At 42.2% G+C, this 24857-nt stretch overlaps 1 protein-coding gene across 1 annotated transcript in view; it reads left to right on the top strand.

Moving 5' to 3' along the window:
- LOC126249090 (sodium-dependent serotonin transporter) overlaps positions 1-24857 on the top strand; it is a 591489-nt gene that overhangs the window by 465449 nt on the left and 101183 nt on the right. Inside the window, exon 9 of the mRNA XM_049950777.1 lies at positions 89-234. Coding sequence (XP_049806734.1) covers positions 89-234 — 146 coding nt within the window. The remainder of the gene's footprint in view (positions 1-88; positions 235-24857) is intronic.

Below are 24857 nucleotides of genomic sequence, written 5' to 3'. Positions count from 1 at the left end.
CTGAAGTTAACTGCGTTCTCTGTAACCGTGTATTACACCTAAAAATTTCCTCGTGAAAGTGTCGAGTGAGGGCACGTGGTGTGTGCAGGACTGGACAGTACGTTCGGCGGCCTGGAGGCGATGATCACAGCGCTGTGTGACGAGTACCCGCGCGTGCTCGGCCGGCACCGCGAGGCCTTCGTCGCTGTGCTGCTGCTTGCCGTCTACATCTGCGCGCTCCCCACCACCACCTACGTGAGTACTCACCGCCAGCAAACCCATGCTCACAAGCACCACCTACGTGAGTACTGGCCACCACCACCTACGTGAGTATTGACCACCACCATCACCTACGTGAATACTCCAAGTATACCTCACCACTATCCACGTGAGCACTTCCCAGCACCACCTACGTGAGTACTCCCCACCACCAACTACACGAGTGCTTCCCCCAACCACTCACGTGAGTACCTTTTTTCCTCAAGGCGCTTGCAAACAGTTGTTAAGTATTCTACAAAATTCATTATGTGCCGCTGTCGATACATTCTTTATTTAATAACTGTCATTACAGTATCTGTCTAGAGCAAAAAATATGAAAGAATGACAACTGCATAGCGTACAATTAGTTACAGAAGAGATGATATAACACAATACTTCCAAAATATCTAATTTTTTTTTATTTTTTATTTTATTTTATTTTTTTTTTTTTTGTATCTTGCTACATCGTATCTCTATAGGAATGCTATAGGAATGTTATGACTATAGCCCCATCAAAAGTGGTGGACACAAAACTATAAACAGGTGTCTCATCTAAAGAAGTGCTGTAGCAGATGCAAAAGCACAGCTGTAACTGATCATCAGCCAATTTTAAACAAATCAAACAGTAAATGACCATAGATGCGTGTCTTGAAGAACAAACCAAAGAACAGATATAGCAAGAGCTACTTCATGTATTTAGTCTTAAAAGTTACTAAAACATGTGTCCAAAAATTGACTCTGAACATAGGAACATAAAAGTATTAGTCAACTGTGTAAATGTATGATGAAAAAAGAGAAAACTGTGGTAATATCTCAGAGTTTGTAGTGTAACAATGTACAAAGTATAATAATATACATTAGCATGCAGTAACTGTAGTAATTTATGTTATGACATGTGGTGTATAATCCATGATAGTTAAAGGATAATATCACATAATGCGGTACTAAAAAACAAACTTATATTTTATAATGGATATGTCAATGATGATATAAAACGTAGGGTGTCATATACAAGGTACTGGACACTTCAGTGAAGTATTTTAAGTATTTCTTGTTTTTTAAATCTGCTTGTTTATTCCAAATTTTATTCTGGGTGTTTTTGCACACTGAAGAATACTGCTCATTCTTTAAGTAAATTTATGAGTAATTTTTTATTACCTTTATGAAGTATTTCCAATTGCCCATTCATACAGTTAAATGTCTGCTTGTGAAATTTTAATTAGGTGACTAAAGGTAATGAACTACTTTGGTAAGAGTGTTCCTTGAATATGCTTCTTAGTTTTCTGCCGTTCTAACCAACATATAAATGGTCACACTGTTGCCAGTACAGCTTATAAATATCCGATTGATTATATGTGGAGTACTTCTCCGTACTATGTTACAATTTCAAACATAAATTACTGTCAATCTGGAAAGAGATGGTGACATTACATTTTTTGAGTAAATGACTAGTTTTCTCTGAAATTCTTCTAAGATACAAGACAACTACATATTTAGTCAATATTCTTCAATTATGCTAAAGAAATTTACATTAAAGTCTCCCACATCCTTTCAGTCAGAGTCCTGTAATCAGTCTACGAATTGAAAGTCAGTAACCCAATCTGGAGGCCCCCAAAGCTATCACGGTCAAAAGCCATACGCTATAAAATCAGCGCTATGGTCAGTGATAGGTGCTAAATATAAACACCGGGAAACTAAACATTAATATGTTCTAATGGAAAGTCGATTCATATAATCCATAAATAAAATCTATAATGAGGAAAAAGTGTTCAATTAGAAATTTGCTGTGTGTTCACTGGCTCACAGTAACGTCCCATTGCAGAACAGTTAGGCCCTTGCAACGCAATCCTGACTCAATCCTAACCCTGTTAAATTGAAATCAGTTGTACAAAATATACTGATAAACTGCAGTGACTGGACATATGCCGAATTATCGCCAAGTCAGATACACTGAACAGAGCTACTGTGGATTTGTGACAGGAATTCGTCTTTGCTACAGTGAAACGTATCCCTTCTATTGAATAAGTGCTGATACCTCTTAAGGTATGCATTTTTGAGTCCATTCTACCTCCTCTCTAAAACCCTTACTCTAAAAGAGACGTGTTTCACTGTATCGAAGATGACAAGTGCGCTTAGCTCTTAAGGCAGGCCTTTTAGAACCCATTTTTAGTAGATATATTTTTTTATTAGTTTGGAATAAGGAACCTGTCCCCAAAGTTTTTGAATGTATTTTTGAAACACTCATAATCTGCCAACTAATACTGGTTCGTTGAAATTCTGCAGAGAGAACTAATATATTGTGGCACATCACCTCTAGACAGCTACATATCACATATTTCATAAAATGTGACTACTCCCAAACACCACCTTTGTCCATGAGTACTTCCAACCACTGCTTATACAAATACTACCCAGCATCATCCACGCGAGTACTACTCACCACCATCTACGTGAGCACTTCCAGCCGCCACCTATAAGAGTACTCCACACCACCAACTATGTGAGCACTCAGAACCACCACCTACATGAGTACTCACAGTCACCTCCCGTGAGAGTTCTCCCTACTATACTTTGAACATTCTTTACACGGAATTTGGACCACTATGTACATGTTAATGACGAGAGAAAATAGTTCAATAGAGCTTAGGTGTATCGCATATCGCATAAATATTGGCGAAGGTCGTGAGACAATACACAGTGCAAAAAAAAAGTCGATTTTCGAAACCATTTAATTGTCTCCCATTCTCACTCATAATTTCGAAATTTGGCTCGAAGGTGCCTAAAATCTGCCCTCAGGCAATCCCACCTAAAGAGTATCGAAGAGGTTGCCTCACCTCAGATGCTAGAGCAGGCAGCAGACCACCGTTAGCTGAATGCGTGTCGAGGTCTGTGACAGGTACATTTGTAACGTGCTCAACAAAGATGCGTGGTTGGCAAGGCGGATGTTGCAAAAACTGGGGGTCTTAGAGGAACTCTTTGCCGTTTTCTTAATGCATAGGTCAGTGGAGCACTCCTCCATGATCACGCCACAGGTGCGCGGGAAACAGGATGGCTGATAAAGCATAAACGCCCTTTGTTGCTTCAGATCACATTTAGATTTCGTCGAATGCTTTTGAACGGTCCCTAGTGGTTCCATCCTGTATACCAGAGCAACAATTGCGGTCGCACTACACTCCAGAAGAATCAGATCACGTTCAATGAGTTGCCGCCCCACCATGTCCTTAGGTTGAATCATCCGGGGCATCAGCACTGCAGACTGTGGTTTTCGACTGCGAAATATGTGGGAACCGACGTTACATGGGAAGGAGTAGTTTGACTGAAGCCTTTTGTGACACCTACTTAGGGTTTATCGTGTCGACTCTGAGTGGCAGTATGTCTTAAATGTTTTTCACTGCTGCCCAAAAGGAAACCACGTGATTTTAGTGCCATGTGTCGCGGCTCTGACTTACATCGCACAGGCGTCAAAGAATGGAGTGAAATGTGGGTAAGAGGGGTTGTGATGACCTTCCCATCGTGTGACATCCTGCGATAGCGCTCGGTAGAACTGTGATAAAATATGGCGCCAATGTGAATTCATTAGCCCATCGTGCACCTCACTTCTGAGCTGTGGCCTTTTTTTCGCACATATCGAAACCTTGATCTGTGAAGCGCCGCCAACACCGAAGGTGACGTCGCAGGGCGCCACACTTCCTTTCCATTACAGACGACAAATTTCAAACGCATTAGTCGCAATGGAAATGGGAAACAACTCCAGAGTTTGGAAAAAGCGACACTTCTTTCGGTCAGTGTATATGTCCCTTCGCGTAACAGTGACATTAATAGACTTCCAAAAGCCTCTGATGTCCGAGTCTGAGCTTATTTCTATCGGTAATTTAGTTCTTCTCGACGAAATTCATTGACGAAATCTTCTCGGCTCATCGGCCGTGTAGCAGCATTGTAGTTAATTGGCTGATGGCTTGAAAAAATTCTGTTACTATTTCTCTGAAATCATCTTAAAAACGATGTGTGCCACATACGTTCTACGAACATCTTTGAACAGATAGAGAACCTGAAGAAAATTTAGTACCATCCTGGGAAACATGGTACACAGAAGATTCATGACTTTCCAGTTCGCGCGTGTCATAATGGAATGCATTCTTTTCGAATGCAAACAAACTAAAAGTGAATTGTAAAATTATATACTGTTACTTCAAGGTATCAGTTTTCACAAGAATCGGAAATTAGAAACAAGAAAGCTATGTGATAAGAGTTGCACCTGCCAATGAGCTGACAGTACAAGTTGGTAGTTGGCTGGTAAGATTGTCGTGTTCGCCCTAGGCAATCGACCTTTACTGACTGAGAGCTATGGAGTTGAGGTATCAATTTGTGTATTACTGGTCCCAATCATTGTGACTTGACGGTAGCTTTCACACACATATTTACTTCAAGAATTAACTGTATTTTAAGTGAGCTTTATAAGTGTGTTCACGCCCCTCCTATCCGCATGCTCAGCTGAGGATGATGCGGCGGTCGGATGGTCCCGATGGGCCACTTGTGGCCTGAAGACGGAGTGCTTTTTTATGTGTGTTCGACAACGAGTAACTTTTTTTGAATTCTTTTGCGCCAACGTCTATATTACGACAAATTTCGATGAACTCATGTATCTGCTTCTGGAACAGCGACTACGTCGTTTTATAGGGACAACATCATGATGCTGTTAATCTATTTTTTGTCGTTAGATGCAACAAGCCACGATATCAAATCCTAATCCAACTTCTTCAATTCAGACTAACACTTACACACAACGTCTTCAAATATTTGTTGCATATTTTCTGATCTCTATTTTCGCCTAAGTCTGCCTCCGTACCAGGTTGGTCAACGTGACAGGCCCTGATACGGCTGACCCGTGTTCGATTCTAGATGTTCCCGGAAGCTTTTCCTTTTGTGGAAGGATTGGACCGGGGTGCTCTCAACCTCTTGATGTCAACTGAGGAGCTACTTGATTGAGGGGTAGCGGATCCAAGGTTGAAACGTCGACAACGGGCGGAAGTGCGGTGTACTGATCCCATGCTCCTCCATACCGCATCTGATGATGAACTTGAGGATGACACGACGGTCGGTCGACTATGCGTGGTCTTTCGAGTCTGATCGTGGGGTTTCCTTTTTTTATTTTCCCCCATAGCTCTTGCCTTCTACGACTCATTTCGGTACCACTGAAGATACTCATAGATGTCAAGTTGTCCTCTACTCTTGCCACTTCTTATAGTCACTGCTTTCCACGTATTCCTTTCTCGCCGATTCTGCAGAGAATCTCCTTATTTCTTATCATTCATTTTTATCATCCTTCTGTTACATCGCGTCTCAAACACTTTGATTCCCATCTTTTAAAGTTTTCCCGCAGCCCACAGTTTACTACTGTATAATTCAGTCCTGCAGAAACTGCTCTCTGAAACTAAAGCACACATTTGATGCTACTAGACTCTCTTCAGCAAAGGATCTTCCTCTTGCCTCTGCAAGTCTACTTCGCATACATATCCTTCTTACTTTCCACGTCACGCGTTCTTCCACTTCTAAGGTAGCATGCCTCCTTCACTTCGCCTACTATGTGATCCGCAATTTTGATGTCACGTTTACCGCTAATCTCATTTCTGCTACTCGCCATAACTTTCATCTTTTGGTTCACTCTCAGCCGATATTCCGTGATCAGTAGACAGTTCATTTCAACTAACAAGTCCTGCGAATCTTCACCATTTTCGCTAAGGGTAGCAATGCTGGCTTTTAATCTTTGTCATTGCTTCTTCGATGTACAGTCTAAACAATATGAATCAAGGATTTCTCATGGCTTAGGCTGTTCTTCATCAGAGCACTTCCTTCTTGGTATTCCACTGTGATGGTTCCCATACAGGTCTTTTGCATATAGTATGTTCTCCGTTCTTCACTGTAGCTTATATCTATTTTTCTGATAATTTAAAAAAATTTGCACCATTTTACGTCATCGAAAGCTCTTTCCAGGTTTAGAATACCTCTGAAAATGTCTTGATTTTTCTTATACCTAGTGGCCATTATCAAGTTCAGAATGACGTGTCTGGAACCTTTATCTTTCCTGAAATCGAAGTGATCGTCATCTACCAGATACTCAATTTTCTTTGGTGTTTTCCTGTGCATTATTGTCATCTCTAACGTGGATGCATCTGCTGTTGTTTCTGTTCCCTTCGGTATTTGTGGGCCGTATTCTCCCAAATATCCATTGCTACATCTACAGTCTCACAAACTGTACAAAGTAACTAGAGTAATTGTTTGGTTGTACTTCACCTAAGATTTGTAGAAATTCCGGAGGTATGTATTCTGCAATACCTCACTTGTATGATCACAAGTCTTCCAAAGCTTTGGTAGACTCTGACTCTAGAACTGGATCCAGTGAATCTTCAAAATCGACATCCAGTTTTTTTCTATCAAGTCAGATGATAATTCTTTCCCCTCACTCGAGGACTGCAATGTACGCTTTCCACTCTCTCAGTTTACAAGTGGGATTCCTTTTCCAGATTTAATGTTGATGGCCTTGCTTTGAATTTCACCGAAATTTGTTTTGACATTTCTGTATGCTGAATCTATCCATTCAACGACCAATTTCTATCCCATTTTTTCCAAATTTTTCGGTTCCCCTCCCTTACACTTCCTGCCGATTTCATTCGCAAGTGACTGTGATCCGCGTGCTGCTGGGGCCGAGCCGGCACGGTAGTTCGGGGTGTTCGGTCAGAGAGCCGGTTGGCCTCTGTAATAAAAAAAACTGAGTGGAAGGATCAAAAAACGAACTTGAACTGATGTTATTGTGACGTCCGCAAAGACCAAACACAATTATCAACAACGAACAAAATGAAAAAAAAGAGAGAAAAAGTGGTTCTAGGCGCTTCAGTCCGGAACCGCGCTGCTCCTACGGTTGCAGGTTCGAATCCTGTCTCGGGCATGGATGCGTGTGATGTCCTTAGGTTAGTTACGTTTAAGTAGTTCTAAGTATAGGTGACTGATGACCTCAGATGCTAAGTCCCACAGTGTTTAGAGCGATTTGAACCATTTGACTGTAATCCTTTGTTTTTCTGAACATCTTTTTATTTCTTTCTTTTGTTGATAGTTGTTTCCTTGTGTTATTTAAGATTTCCTCGAATTTACATACAACTGACCGTCCAACTTCCGTGGCTGTGAATTTTCAGGATGTCAGTTACTCTTCAACTCAACAATTTACTGTGACACGCGCTAGTGCAGTATCTGCTGCCTTGTCAGTTTCAAACGTACATCATCTTTTCTCAATGCTACATTATTTCACCGCTTTACACAATGGTTCTCCTGGACTATATCCTAAGCTCGCGAGGAGATCGCGGAAAGTGCAGTAACCCGATTTCCCAAAAACTTCGCTCAGTGGAAGAGGGGTCAAAATAAGTGGACAATTGTCTCGGCTTATCCGTAGATACTCGACCATTTCTGAGAAAACGGCGCTCAAAGTTTACAAGGTAGTGCGTGTGCCTTTTCGGTAGGAATTAGTTCAGTGGATACGATGATGCAGTGGCTAGCATCGCGGATTCACACTTCTGCACCCCGTGTTCGAAACCTATTTACTATTTTTATTTTTTATTGTCGTTTTTCATTTATCTTCCCGAGTCCATAGAAGATTACTAAAAGCATGTTTTTCAATGTATATTGGAATAACGTTGTCCTTATTTGTCTAATAATTGTATGATGAATGCATTCAAAAGGAAAAAAAGACAATAAAGTAATGGAAAAATTATTTGAAATTGATTTTGGTGAAATTCGTGTGATATATCTTGATTCATAATCAATAGCAAGCTCCAGTTTTCGGAGAAATGATCCATTATATGTGGTTCGCTGCGAAATTATTGCCAACGTGTGCAACCTTCTACTGCGTTAATGACGTTTGTTTGCCGAGTGAGATTCATACGAAGAAATGTCGCTGTGACAAACCTGCCTTCCTGTGCTGGTCACATTGTTCGCAATTTCTCTGTTTCGAATGTTTCAACAATCGATGTCATCCAAGGGGATACACCAAATCTTCCTGAAGAATAAAATGTAAGAATTAAGGACTGATATAAGAATGATACAAAAGGACATCCGAATTTAAAAAGATTGCAGTCCCTGAAAATACCATGAGGCATGTATTATATAATAAATGTGCAACATTTGCAGTGAAACCCAGTGGAATTTTACAATTTCCCCTTTATTGATAAGAAGTATTTGTGTAGTAGTATTTTACGGGGATGTAGATAAATGAAAACGAAATAAAGAAAAACAGTAACCGGGTTTCGAAAACGGGACACGAAAGTAAGATACCGCAACATTAGCCACTGTGCCACCAGTTGGACTAAGCTTATTGCTCGTTAAAAGCCATCTAAGCTACGTGGGAACTTTGACGGCCGTTTTCTCAGAAACGGTCGAGTATCTACGCATAAGTCGAGACACGTGTTCGTTTATTTTGGCCCCTCTTCCAATGAGCGAAGTTTCTGGAAAATCGGGTTATGACGCCGTGTTATCCTCGTCGGAGTGTTCTTCATCATAACCAAATTGTGAATGCCTCTATATCTGCTCCTGGTTACGCCTGTATCTGATTTTGGAATTTCTGTCTTCCACGATGCAATCCAGCTGGCTTCTTTCCGCATATCCACGTCTTGCAGAAGTACACGTCCTCCTCTTGTGATTCTTGAACTGTGTCTTTTCTGTAAATAATCCTGGGAGTCATTATCTTCTTCCCTTCTCACTACCGAGTCCGTACTTGGTTCAAAATACAGCGATCCTCCATTGTGGAGGTCATCCCTGGTCGACCAGTACCTAGATGACGAGCGTGAGGTTCTAATGCAGTCTAACATCGGACCACCGTTACATCCGAATGCCCCAAAAATCTGGATATAGCACACTCGACCTGCTGGCTAAATGTAGACCCACAGTGAGGTGCCTTCCAAATTCTGTCAGGTACTGTTAACACTGTCTTACACAACTATACTGTACCCCGTGTGATTGACAGTGTTTATGGCCTTTATAACCTATACCCTAGCAGGCATGGTAACAGCGCTAAAAGCGAATGACACTCATGCACTTTCACAGTCACGGAGAACTGCATCTTCAGCCATTTACATATCCCCCGGTGATGTGTATGTGAACGAAGTTATCTAAAGTTTGTTTCTGGTAGAATACGCAACCTCTAAATACTTTATGAAATAAAACATGATCTTTAGTAGGGTGTAATATAAAATCGGACGGTTACCTAATTTCGACCATAACTCATTACTTTGACATCCGCCCACGTATTCGGGTGCCTCACTTTTTTTTTGTCGTGCAGTACTGTGACAGATAACGGTCCTACAAGTATTTTTTTCAACGTCCAGTCAATGGCCGCGAAATTAAAACCGCAGTCGAAAACCTGTAAAGCTTTGTGTTACACATTGAATCTAGAATGCCTTTCCATCACTTTACGTCGCACTTGTCAATTCTAAGCGCATAGTGACCACGAAAATATGCCTACAAAATAGTGCCTCCCGCCAATTGTGAAGTCGTACTGAGGGTTTCTGCCTGATTTCATGCGGCGCACATACCATAACTGTCAAGTGCTTCCTTCTTCATGAAAATTCTCGTCGGCACACTGCAAAGGCAACTACCACGCCTCTGGAGCACTTCCAAGGGACGTTTTTGATCTCCCACCTTACAACCTGGACTTGAGTCCCTCTTCGTTCCAGTGAACCGCTACCTATGAGGATAGCATTCTGGTACAGACAACGAACTGCAGACAAGCGTATGCTGTGGAAATCACAGGCCTGTGCCTTCTATGAAGAGCGTTTGAAAGCTGGTACCACGCTACGACAAATGTCTAAGTCGGAGCGGCGGTTATGAAGAGGTGTAGCCAAATGTAGCAAATAAAACATTTTTTGATTTTCACTGTGGTTTCCATTTCGCGACCGTTCGTATGTTGAAAAGAAATAACACTTCCTTATAGTACACCCGAAGCTACGTTAACATTTGATAATGCCTTAAACCATCGGCACACGGGACGAGTCAACTAACGTCCATGCGGACAGGTTATGCAAAGTCGTCTGAGATAGCGCCACCGGCACACTTCACGGGCTGGTTAGCGTGATTTTACTCTCTCGGCGTTCTCCAGCGCCAGCTGAGACTTTATTTGGCTCACAAATCATACCGTTTGTCCACAAAAATGGTCGCACGTAGAATTCTACGTTAGCTCTGTTTCCGTCTTGACCATATGCTAGTCATGTTATTCTGTCTGAGGCACACACAAATAAAAACTTCAGTACCCGTGAACGTGTAATAAGACAAAAATGAAAGATACATGTTCACTCAGCAAGGACATTAGCTTATAAAGTTTCACCAAATCGAACAAACTTACTCCCGACAGTGTATGTATATAACACCAGGTACTACAGAAATTAATTTTATTAATTTCATGAGAAACTCCCACAACCTTTTAGAAAACGTGAAGGTGAAAATAAACTCTTTACAGCAGGACACAAATCCTCTGCCGATCTACCTCCACTCCTGTAACGTGGCACCCCAACCAATTACGCTGTGTTGAAACTCTGTTACTAATCACCTCGTATTTTAAGTTACCGTCTTCTATAGGTCTTAATCGCCAAAATGTTATTATCTGACATTTAGTTTTAAGAAGTCCTAACAAGAACGACGCGGTTTCATGGATATTCAATGGATCGTTGCCTTAAAACGGCTTATTGTTATAATACAGAAGTTATAACACGAAAGTAGCTGAACACGAACATTCTTTAACCACGAATATGACTGTCCCGTCGTTTTATAACAAATTGTACCAATAACGATTCGCTCCGGAGACGTTCAATGTGTTGGTGGTTATAAACAGCATATATTCACGCGGTGCAGCGTATAACATTTAATATGGGCTTCTACTGAACACGACAGATAGAGTCTTCCCTTTTGCTTGTGACGTAGTGAGCGTTCTTACCTCCTATTGATTCTACTTTGCTTACTTTATGTTTCATGTGACGAAATAGGTCTCAAAGTGAAACAGGAGGAAGCGAAGTCACAAAACTTGTAGACTCCCACGTCAACGATAGCTAACTCGTCCCGTGTGGCGACGGCTTTGTATGACACTGCTGCGTTCCGTTTCCTGAAGGTGCCCCGGGGGCTTGAAAAACTCGTGGGTTGTTCATCAAGCACCCAGAGGCCGCTCAAAGCACGTGGTAGTCCGGGACAGCGCGACGTCGCGCCGGTCATAGGACACCAGTGGCCGGCAACAGCTCTGGGCCCCACCTGCTGTCATCAGGCGAGTGGCCCGGGCCGTAACTCAGCGCGGACGCTGACAAACGCCGTATGTTAAGGCGGCGGCCACTAAGTCTGATGGAATAATTCGGGCGCGCTCGCGGCCTGTCCCTCGCGCCTTTATCGCCACGCGCTGCTCTCCGCCGGCGCGACATGAATCTTCCATGAGAACGGCGCCGGCGGCCGCCTCGTCCTCCTTGAAAGGATTCCAATGTTATTCCGAGATCAATCCAAGTCAATTCGATTCAACTGCGGCCAATCAATTTGGCCGGACAGCCTTTAGCTCTCCCGCTTCTGTTTGGTTAATTCTGTTTGCGGCCCTCGAGGTGAGATAATGGCCGACCGTAGCAGGTGGTTGCTGCGGCCCCTTAGCTGCCCCACCACCACCAGCACACACCCTACTCCGTGCTGCGCAGGTAGCTTCGCCGCGATCTGTCATCTCGCAAGAGGAGGCGAAGACGTTCGAACCATGGATTTACTTCAAACTTTGTACACTATTAGAAGTCCTTTAGGAGAACATAAAATGCAAGTAGTAAGGCGTACTACCTAGGCGATTACGAGAAATTCGCAAGAAAAGTTTTACGCGTCGAATACGTACCTGTGGGTTGCGGCGTTAACCACTAGATTACAACAGTAAGCTGGTTAGTTTTCAAACTCCGTAATCGCTAGATCGCTGGATCGAGCCTAGCTCATTCTTTTAAATGTGTATTTTTTCAGCGCTGGTCATATTATTTCATATATATGACATTTGAAAGGTAATACTATGAGACAACACGTGTATTTCAATGAACTTTCATTTAATTTTCAAGGGTGTTCTGCTGTTCATTAATTTTAATTATTATTTCATACATATAACATTTGAAAGGTAATATTATGAGACAACAAGCGTATTTCCATTAACTTTTATTTAATTTCCAATGGTATTATGCTATTCACTAATTTTAATTATAACAATACGTTTTAAATTTATAGTTTTAGCTAAGTAAACGACCAAACTTATGAAGTTTTTCTGAAAATGTATGCCTGTCGTGCTCTGCTAAATCCGTTATATCTGCAATCAGATAAGGTACTCGGAACTGCTTTGTACCTGGACGCTTCGACCAGCAGATACAAGTTTCAAGTACCAGGGACAGACTTGGAAAGCCCCGGTCAAAGCTCGATGATAATTCTATTCAGTAATACAATGAGTTAAAATATACCAGAATATAAGGGTAATGTGCAAACAATCATAACATGTACTTTAGAGACAAATATAGTACGTGCGATATTTTTTAAATTCAAATTTAGACTTTTACTGAAAAAATGGAGATGTCTCCTGATACTTCGACTATTATGGATGATGACTGTCGTGGTGATGCAATGCATAATGCAGTTGCAAAACGTCTGTTAAGACATGCGTTCGTGTACTGTGATAGTCTTCTTCAAGAAGTGGACTTTATTCGTAAATCGTGGCAGGTACACATTTTTAAAAAACCTTATGCGTTTTATCGTTTACTCATCGATAGTTACAAATATAATATTCGTTATAATAACTGCAATAGATAAACAGCCAAATAACATTGCAAAGTCAATAAATGTTCATGCAGGTACACCTGTTTTTTCATTACATTATCTTTCATATGTCATCTATACGAAATAAATAATATGACCGATATATATATATATATATATATATATATATATATATATATATATATATATACACTCCTGGAAATGGAAAAAAGAACACATTCACACCGGTGTGTCAGACCCACCATACTTGCTCCGGACACTGCGAGAGGGCTGTACAAGCAATGATCACACGCACGGCACAGCGGACACACCAGGAACCGCGGTGTTGGCCGTCGAATGGCGCTAGCTGCGCAGCATTTGTGCACCACCGCCGTCAGTGTCAGCCAGTTTGCCGTGGCATATGGAGCTCCATCGCAGTCTTTAACACTGGTAGCATGCCGCGGCAGCGTGGACGTGAACCATATGTGCAGTTGACGGACCTTGAGCAAGGGCGTATAGTGGGCATGCGGGAGGCCAGATGGATGTACCGCCGAATTGCTCAACATGTGGGGCATGAGGTCTCCACAGTACATCGATGTTGTCGCCAGTGGTCGGAGGAAGGTGCACGTGCCCGTCGACCTGGGACCGGACCGCAGCGACGCACAGATGCACGCCAAGACCGTAGGATCCTACGCAGTGCCGTAGGGGACCGCACCGCCACTTCCCAGCAAATTAGGGACACTGTTGCTCCTGGGGTATCGGCGAGGACCATTCGCAACCATCTCCATGAAGCTGGGCTACGGTCCTGCACACCGTTAGGCCATCTTCCGCTCACGCCCCAACATCGTACAGCCCGCCTCCAGTGGTGTCGCGACAGGCGTGAATGGAGGGACGAATGGAGACGTGTCGTCTTCAGCGATGAGAGTCGCTTCTGCCTTGGTGCCAATGATGGTCGTATGCTTGTTTGGCGCCGTGCAGGTGAGCGCCACAATCAGGACTGCATACGACCGAGGCACACAGGGCCAACACCCGGCATCATGGTGTGGGGAGCGATCTCCTACACTGGCCGTACACCACTGGTGATCGTCGAGGGGACACTGAATAGTGCACGGTACATCCAAACCGTCATCGAACCCATCGTTCTACCATTCCTAGACCGGCAAGGGAACTTGCTGTTCCAACAGGACAATGCACGTCCGCATGTATCCCGTGCCACCCAACGTGCTCTAGGTGTAAGTCAACTACCCTGGCCAGCAAGATCTCCGGATCTGTCCTCCATTGAGCATGTTTGGGACTGGATGAAGCATCGTCTCACGCGGTCTGCACGTCCAGCACGAACGCTGGTCCAACTGAGGCGCCAGGTGGAAATGGCATGGCAAGCCGTTCCACAGGACTACATCCAGCATCTCTACGATCGTCTCCATGGGAGAATAGCAGCCTGCATTGCTGCGAAAGGTGGATATACACTGTACTAGTGCCGACATTGTGCATGCTCTGTTGCCTGTGTCTATGTGCCTGTGGTTCTGTCAGTGTGATCATGTGATGTATCTGACCCCAGGAATGTGTCAATAAAGTTTCCCCTTCCTGGGACAATGAATTCACGGTGTTCTTATTTCAATTTCCAGGAGTATATATATATATATATATATATATATATATATATATATATATATATATATATATATATACAGGGTGATTCAAAAAGAATACCACAACTTTAAAAATGTGTATTTGATGAAAGAAACATAATATAACCTTCTGTTATACATCATTACAAAGAGTATTTAAAAAGGTTTTTTTTCACTCAAAAGCAAGTTCAGAGATGTTCAATATGGCCCCCTCCAGACACACGAGCAATATCAACCCGATACTCCAACTCGTTCCACACTCTCTGTAGCATATCAGGCGTAACAGTTTGGATAGCTGCTGTTATTTCTCGTTTAAAATCATCAATGGTGGCTGGGAGAGGTGGCCGAAACACCATATCCTTAACATACCCCCATAAGAAAAAATCGCAGGGGGTAAGATCAGGGCTTCTTGGAGGCCAGTGATGAAGTGCTCTGTCACGGGCTGCCTGGCGGCCGATCCATCGCCTCGGGTAGTTGACGTTCAGGTTTCATAACTAACCTTTTTCGTAGGACTCTCCATACAGTTGATTGTGGAATTTGCAGCTCTGTGCTAGCTCTGCGAGTCGATTTTCCTGGGCTGCGAACAAATGCTTGCTGGATGCGTGCTACATTTTCATCACTCGTTCTCGGCCGTCCAGAACTTTTCCCTTTGCACAAACACCCATTCTCTGTAAACTGTTTATACCAACGTTTAATACACCACCTATCAGGAGGTTTAACACCATACTTCGTTCGAAATGCACGCTGAACAACTGTCGTCGATTCACTTCTGCCGTACTCAATAACACAAAAAGCTTTCTGTTGAGCGGTCGCCATCTTAGCATCAACTGACGCTGACGCCTAGTCAACAGCGCCTCAAGCGAACAAATGTACAACTAAATGAAACTTTATAGCTCCCTTAATTCGCCGACAGATAGTGCTTAGCTCTGCCTTTTGTCGTTGCAGAGTTTTAAATTCCTAAAGTTGTGGTATTCTTTTTGAATCACTATGTTGTTGTTGTGGTCTTCAGTCCTGAGACTGGTTTGATGCAGCTCTCGATGCTACTCTATCCTCTGCAAGCTTCTTCATCTCCCAGTAGCTACTGCAACCTACATCCTTCTGAATCTGCTTAGTGTATTCATCTCTTGGTCTCCCTCTACGATTTTTACCCTCCACGCTGCCCTCCAATACTAAATTGGTGATCCCCTGATGCCTCAGAACATGTCCTACCAACCTATCCTTTCTTCTGGTCAAGTTGTGCCACAAACTTCTCTTCTCCCCAATCCTATTCAATACCTCCTCATTAGTTATGTGATATACCCATCTAATTTTCAGCATTCTTCTGCAGCACCACATTTCGAAAGCTTCTATTCTCTTCTTGTCCAAACTATTTACCGTCCATGTTTCACTTCCATACATGGCTACACTCCATACAAATACTTTCAGAAATGACTTCCTGACACTTAAATCTATACTCGATGTTAACAAATTTCTCTTCTTCAGAAACGCTTTCCTTGCCATTGCCAGTCTACATTTTATATCCTCTCTACTTCGACCATCATCAGTTATTTTGCTCCCTAAATAGCAAAACTCTTTTACTACTTTAAGTGTCTCATTTCCTAATCTAATACCCTCAACATCACCCGACTTAATTCGACTACATTCCATTATCCTCGTTTTGTTTTTGTTGATGTTCATCTTATATCCTCCCTTCAAGACACCATCCATTCCGTTCAACTGCTCTTCCAAGTCCTTTGCTGTCTCTGACAGAATTACAATGTCATCGGCGAACCTCAATGTTTTTATTTCTTCTCCATGGATTTTAATACCTACTCCGAATTTTTCTTTTGTTTCCTTTACTGCTTGCTCAATATACAGATTGAACAACATCGGGGAGAGGCTACAACCCTGTCTTAGTCCCTTCCCAATCACTGCTTCCCTCTCATGTCCCTCGACTCTTATAACTGCCATCTGATTTCTGTACAAATTGTAAATAGCCTTTCGCTCCCTGTATTTTACCCCTGCCACCTTTAGAATTTGAAAGAGAGTATTCCAGTTAACATTGTCAAAAGCTTTCTCTAAGTCTACAAATGCTAGAAACGTAGGTTTGCCTTTCCGTAATCTTTTTTCTAAGATAAGTCGTAAGGTCAGTATTGCCTCACGTGTTGCAGTATTTCTACGGAATCCAAACTGATCTTCCCCGAGGTCGGCTTCTACTAGTTTTTCCATTCGTCTGTAAAGAATTCGTGTTAGTATTTTGCAGCTGTGGCTTATTAAACTGATTGTTCGGTAATTTTCACATCTGTCAACACCTGCTTTCTTTGGGATGGAATTATTATATTCTTCTTGAAGTCTGAGGGTATTTCGCCTGTTTCATACATCTTGCTCACCAGATGGTAGAGTTTTGTCATGACTGGCTCTCCCAAGGCCGTCAGTAGTTCCAATGGTATGTTGTCTACTCCGGGGGCCTTGTTTCGACTCAAGTCTTTCAGTGCTCTGTCAAACTCTTCACGCAGTATCGTATCTCCCATTTCATCTTCAACTACATTCTCTTCCATTTCCATAATATTGTCCTCAAGTACATCGCCCTTGTATAGACCCTCTATATACTCCTTCCACCTTTCTGCTTTCCCTTCTTTGCTTAGAACTGGGTTTCCATCTGAGCTCTTGATGTTCATACAAGTGGTTCTCTTATCTCCAAAGGTCTCTTTAATTTTCCTGTAGGCAGTATCTATCTTACCCCTAGTGAGATAAGCCTCTACATCCTTACATTTGTCCTCTAGCCATCCCTGCTTAGCCATTTTGCACTTCCTGTCGAACTCATTTTTGAGACGTTTGTATTCCTTTTTGCCTGCTTCATTTACTGCATTTTTATTTTTTCTCCTTTCATCAATTAAATTCAATATTTCTTCTCTTACCCAAGGATTTCTACTAGCCCTCGTCTTTTTACCTACTTGATCCTCTGCTGCCTTCACTACTTCATCCCTCAAAGCTACCCATTCTTCTTCTACTGTATTTCTTTCCCCCATTCCTGTCAATTGTTCCCTTATGTTCTCCCTGAAACTCTGTACAACCTCTGGTTCTTTCAGTTTATCCAGGTCCCATCTCCTTAAATTCCCACCTTTTTGCAGTTTCTTCAGTTTTAATCTACAGGTCATAACCAATAGATTGTGGTCAGAGTCCACATCTGCCCCTGGAAATGTCTTACAATTTAAAATCTGGTTCCTAAATCTCTGTCTTACCATTATATAATCTATCTGATACCTTTTAGTATCTCCAGGGTTCTTCCATGTATACAACCTTCTATCATGATTCTTAAACCAAGTGTTAGCTATGATTAAGTTGTGCTCTGTGCAAAATTCTATCAGGCGGCTTCCTCTTTCATTTCTTAGCCCCAATCCATATTCACCTACTACGTTTCCTTCTCTCCCTTTTCCTACACTCGAATTCCAGTCACCCATGACTATTAAATTTTCATCTCCCTTCACTATCTGAATAATTTCTTTTATTTCATCACACATTTCTTCAATTTCTTCGTCATCTGCGGAGCTAGTTGGCATATAAACTTGTACTACTGTAGTAGGTGTGGGCTTCGTATCTATCTTGACCACAATAATGGGTTCACTATGCTGCTTGTAGTAGCTTACCCGCATTCCTATTTTCCTATTCATTATTAAACCTACTCCTGCATTACCCCTATTTGACTTTGTGTTTCTAACCCTGTAGTCACCTGACCAGAAGTCTTGTTCCTCCTGCCACCGAACGTCACTGATTCCCACTATATCTAACTGTAACCTATCCATTTCCCTTTTTAAATTTTCTAACCTACCTGCCCGATTAAGGGATCTGACATTCCACGCTCCGATCCGTAGAACGCCAGTTTTCTTTCTCCTGATAACGACATCCTCTTGAGTAGTCCCCGCCCGGAGATCCGAGTGGGGGACTATTTTACCTCCGGAATATTTTACCCAAGAGGACGCCATCATCATTTAATCATACAGTAAAGCTGCATGCCCTCGGGAAAAATTACGGCTATAGTTTCCCCTTGCTTTCAGCCGTTCGCAGTACCAGCACAGCAAGGCCGTTTTGGTTATTGTTACGAGGCCAGATCAGTCAATCATCCAGACTGTTGCCCTTGCAACTACTGAAAAGGCTGCTGCCCCTCTTCAGGAACCACACGTTTGTCTGGCCTCTCAACAGATACCCCTCCTTTGTGGTTGTACCTACGGTACGGCTATCTGTATCGCTGAGGCACGCAAGCCTCCCCACCAACGGCAAGGTCCATGGTTCATGGGGGGGATGAATCACTATATATATACAAAAGTAAAAAATGAGCATGACTCGACCCAGCGATCCTGCTATTACAAAGCTTAAAACCAAACCACTTCGACGCTGCCATCTTCTGCTTAGAACCGCTACGTACAGGTAGAGATTAACCGCCTAAAACTTCTCTTGCGATCTTCTCGAAATAGTTTGAGTAGTACATCTTACTACTTGCACCCATTATGTTGTCCAAATAGACTTCCACAGCGGTACAAAGTCGGAAGTAAATCCGTGATCCGAACTCAGTGGCCTCCCCTTCTCAGAAACTGGCCCCCGGACTAACTTTCGGCGTTACAAGCCTGTAGGTACGTAAGTAGCTCAGTGATTTGAATGAAATTGTAATTTCAACATTTAAGTATGCACATACAGGATGCGCACTAAGAGCAGGTGTGGAGTTTGCTGTGTTTTGAAATTTTGTTGCGTCATACGTCACCAAATGATAGTTTCAATTTGCACTTTTAGCTGCAGCATCCTCCATGGTTTCAACTAACTAGATTGTAGAAATTTTCTACATTTGCACCCACGGATGCAGCGTATTTTGCGATTTCTGATCTGCTAATATATTTATACCAAAGTTACTGCGGGCTCCAAGGAGTGTCTCCTGACGTGCTACAACTCAGATTACCTGCATATACTTTTTGCCTCTGTTTTGCGCAATATTTCGACACTAAGATAACCGCCAAAAGCGAATCATTAGCCTACGGTAACACTGGCGGATCGCCACCAGACTTTGTATTGTCTATCAATGCTTGAACTGAAGCTACAGCAATAGATCATTACGAAACGAATTCATTTGATGTCAGTTATACTAGGTATAGATATTCGATCTATTGGTGACATATGAAAAGAGATTGTATATCTATACCCAGTACAGCTAACGTCAGAGGAATTCGCAATCGGCCGGCCAGTGTGGCCGAGCGGTTCTAGGCGCTACAGTCTGGAACCGCGCGACCGCTACGGTCGCAGGTTCGAATCCTGCCTCGGGCATGGATGTGTGTGGTGTCCTTAGGTTAGTTAGGTTTAAGTAGTTCTAAGTTCTAGGGGACTGATGACCTCAGAAGTTAAGTCCCATAGTGCTCAGAGCAATTTGAACTATTTTTGAATTCGCAATCTTTGAATAAGTTCCATAATATTTAATACAGCCGTGGATCGTTAGCAATGTCTGTTCCTCCAAAAATGCAAAGTAAAGTAAATAATAGATCAACTGCATTTTATAATGGGTAGTTTATTATACCGACCCAAGTGGTCGACTAACAGTGGCGGCTTGTCATCACAATAAGATAATTTATCTGACATCTACGACTATACGTCTAGGAAGTACCACTGCACTAGTTGTTAATACAACTTTTCTGAGCCGCTTCTCACCAGCCACATACCTTCCTCATGTGTGCTACTAAAATGTGTCTGCTTTCTAGCTCGGTGTGTCACATAGTGAAGGAGTATTCGGTGGTATAAACGCTTCTTCACTTTGGAACAGCGCAAAGGTGTTGTAACCAATGACTAGCCCAGTTACTTGGCGGCAATTTAAATTTCGAAAAATTGTGAATTCTATTTCGCACCGAAGTTTCTGCTCATTGAACGTTCGAGCGCCAAGCAAGGCTGACTCCCGTTAGTAATCCACCTTCGTCATTTAACATTGCGGAGTTGTTCTCTTGTCATGCAATAAATGATGACGAATAATAGTTAAACTCAAAACCGTGAACATACCAATTTTCATACCAATTTTCTCAGTGACCACTTGTTGCCCTTTCTTCTGTATCTTCTGATGGATTAGCTGTGGACACTTTTGCCTTCCTAGATGGTAACAGCTGTGTTCACAGGCTTCCACACATAGATTGCCGGTTTAATGGGCATTCTACCGCCCCTCGACTGGCCCGCAAAATCACTACAGCTTAACCGTTTTCTGCCAAAACTATATTTAATATTTGGATACGATATTATCAAAGCAAACTAAAAACAGAATAGTGCATTATTTTCAATGTGTGGTGTGTGTGTGTGTGTGTGTGTGTGTGTGTGTGTGTGTGTGTGTGTTTGTGTGTGTGTGTGTGTATGTGTGTGTCTATGTAACCTTTCCAGAAATAATGTCCATGCCGAGGTTTTAAATTCCCTTGCACAGAGCGTTCATTCCGCATTTGTGCCCTGAAAAACAAGGTGTGGAGCTGTAGAAGTACGGGTGGTTGTCGAAAACGTCACCTGGCTTCATTTCTGTAAGTTATTTGAACGTTATGTACGCAGGAAGAAAATCAGGTTTCACAGTAAGTACACTGCACAGAGAACACAGACAGTTGTATACTGATAACGTTCAGCTTAATCGTAATATCTTCTCAAGTTCTCCTCATTTTTTGAGGAAAAACGTATCTCATCCGCCAAAGGCTGCTGATAACGTCATCATCATCTTCCGCTAAATAACGACTTACATGGGAATACAGATACTTTGGTGTCAAATAACATAAAATCCATCTTAAGTGAGCTGTTATTCTTTGTCTATTCTTCTAACTGACTAACACTGTCTCGTGTAGAGACACTCTACATACTGGCGACTGGAAGCTTAATTCAGATCTGACAGGAATTGCTGCCTTTTGTGAATGCAGTTCCATTTCAGCCAGTCATGCAATGTTTAGAGGCACGTGTATCTAGAATTCCTCCACACGAGAAGCTGGAACTCGATTACAGCAGGATGGATTTTGTGTTACTTGGCGACATAGTATTAATATTGTCATGAACACTACTGTAAATAACTTCAAGATATCTGAAGACAGAAGCACGTTGTAAATAAAGAATTATTTATGAATAGCTCTCATCGGTTAAAATACGACGCTTCTCAAATACTTACGGGCTGTGGAGCACCAGTTGCACACGAGATATATTTTTATTGACACATAAACTAAATTTAGTTATTCCGCCACAACAACCTAACAGACCCGCCTTAAAAACGTATTTGTAAATGTACGTTCTACTGCCGACGTTCAGTAATCTGTTATTAGCTTACACACTAAGAGCCTGTAACCAATCAGTCATATAGCAGCACCCCCACGACGACTCTGCCTACAGTTTTGCTCCGACACCGAAAGCATCTACCCAAACAGAGAGACACAACATGTGAAGTTTCACTTGATACCTTGCAAGGTAGTCCAGCTGCACCGACCTCGCTCCCCCAGTGATTCTCTCACTGTCTGGACTGAATCCAACAGCTACTTCTTCCGAGCTGTTTAAAGAATTGATCTATGTTCCATATTCTTACGTTATTTTTAGTTATTATCAGCGATCTTTGATTTATCATAAATGAGGAACCCTCGCCATTACCATATTAACGACTAACCAGAGCCGCTTTAGACAGATGACAGTAGTCCTTCTTTCCCCTGAGATTAAAAGTTTTCCCACACGAGAACTGTAAGCTTCCTCAGGCCGTATCGGCACATGTTCCGCTCGCTTCTGCTTTCATCCCATTTCAGATTTTCCGCCTGCTTTCGAAGACTCTACGCTGATTAAACAATACCGCCACGCTACTTTCTATATTTGTAGGGACACTCCTGCTTCCCTTGCTCCACGTTACTCTGAGTCGTTGGGTCTGCGTTTCCTGAATTCATGAAGTACGCTCCGGTCCATTGCGTATACGGTTCCGCTGATATTACAACTGCAATGAATGAATATAGAGTGCAATGTCTGACGTGTGAAAAGAACAGCGACAAAAGTAGTGTGCCCATCTTGAATAGCAAGCTGACTTCACACAATGCGCGCGACGACTTCCGAGGGACAGTTCGTAGATAATGCTCTCCCTCCATTGAACAGTGTAGAATATTTGGGATTTAAATCAGGGTTTTGCGTTACTAGACGCTGGTGTCTATAGCGAAGCCCACATTCTGATTCATCCCAAAGATGTTCCACTAGCTTGAGGTCGGTATTATGGGCTATCCAGTCCATTTCAGGAATATTATTGTCCACAAACCCTGCGACAGGGTGTACGCTGTCGTGCTAATGCAAATAATTATCATCTCCAAACTGCTACTCTACTGCTCGCAGTACATAAAACTGAAGAATGTGTTCATGTCCTTCTTCAAATAACATTTTCTTAAGTGCAAAAATGTGACCATACTCTAACCACGAAGACACTCCCATTCCGCAACACCATTTGCCCGGTACTTAACTGCCGGAACTACACCTAATGGCAGTAAGGTTCTCGAGGCATTCGCCAAACCTATTCCCTTTCATCGGATTACCACATAGAATAGTGCGGTACATTACTCTAAGACACACGTTTCTTGGCATCCACTGTCCAGTGACGTTGCTTTTTGTACTACCTCAGGTGTCACTTGGACTGAATACAGAAAGGTATACCGATAGCTGGTGATGACATTAAATAAAGTGAACATTTTTATTTGCTGAAATATTTTTGCCTATGCGCAAACACTTTGATAGAGGCGTGCGTAAAGAAAAAAGGAACTAAGATTAATTTAAGAATAATGTCGATAGATCGGCATAGAAATTGTATAATAATTCAGAAACTCTTTGCTCTGTGTAATTAAAATGAAAAGATTTTATTTGTTAATCATTGCACAAGGACTAAGAATTCACTGTCAGGTTTTTCTTGTTCTGGAATGAACGCAACTGCACCGACAGGTGACTCGCGCAACGTTGAAATGTCCTTGACATTGCCAGTCAGATGTTAGCCAACGGCTAGTCATATTCGGAATCACTGAGTGCTCCTCTTACACCAGTTCTGCTGTAACTGCTCCTCTGCTGAGAACACAGCACTCCCCACCTCCTTATACTGGCGGGTCCACGTCTTTTTACATCTAGTGGTCAGTTCCACATCACGTAAGAACGTCCAGATACTTCCGATGAGATGGTGTATAGCCAGCTGCACACCGTCTAAATGGCAGTTCCAGTTAGGTTGTTTGGCAGCCGAGTAGTGTTTACTGAGTGCATTAATGTTGTCCACCAGTACTTGCTAATCGTTGTAGCAGAAAGTGGGTGTACTAAGTTCGAGACAACGACACTGTAAGTAAAGTGATACACGACGCCGATAGTGTCACGAGATGAAATTAAAAATTCACTGTTTAGGTTAATAACTGACGAGAAGCCACTGGAAATGTGACAAGAGTCACTGTCGTTACTGCACGATCTATAAAATCTGAGGAAATATATCTCCATGTAAATAAAATCAACAAAATATGTCCCACAAAGCATCTACGTTTCCCTGTCTATGTCATCTTATTAGTCGACTGTAAGATAAACGGAAAGCCTGTCCACCAACATGATAAAGAAAAAGAATTATAATGGAATCGTTATGATACTGCTTACTTAATGAAGTTTTCCTCTGTCTTACGAAAATAATAATGAGATCATTTTCCTAGTTCAGTCTCAGTTTGTTTCTTAATTTTCATTACAACTTGCATTCATAACCTTTTTTCTCATTGATTTCCCGGAAGAAGTAATGTTTTATACTTTTCTAACAAATACCAGTGTGCAACATACGTATCTAATACTGCTGAATGAACAATTAGTTAGCGGAATAAAAATCTAAATTATTCTACAGCACATTTCCTTCCCCAATCCTATCTTGCTCTCCATCTATAATGACCTCGTCGTTGATGGGACTTTAAATGCTAATCTTCATTTTAAGAGAAACCATTTTGCTACTGTTGTTAGCTGACCATGTTGTACACTCGGATTTAAGACGTCTTGGTAACGGACTGACTTGCAGCTGCCTCTCTTCCAAGTCCGAGATAGTCATATTTTTCTCTACAATTTTACAATCAACAACGGCTGTTACTGTGCTGTAAAATGCAAACAACTCTATAATTTAATGCGGAACTAGTAGAAAATATTTGCTATATTCGAGTATGCTACTTACTGACTGAATTAAAGACAAACTAGTTTTGTTTTGTCCTCATGGAATGAGACACTAATTAT

The sequence above is a fragment of the Schistocerca nitens genome, chromosome 1, assembly GCF_023898315.1.
Source record: "Schistocerca nitens isolate TAMUIC-IGC-003100 chromosome 1, iqSchNite1.1, whole genome shotgun sequence".
NCBI classification, from domain to species: Eukaryota; Metazoa; Arthropoda; class Insecta; order Orthoptera; family Acrididae; genus Schistocerca; species Schistocerca nitens.
Note: the sequence above shows the minus strand (reverse complement) of the source record. Positions and strands in the feature narration are given on the sequence as shown.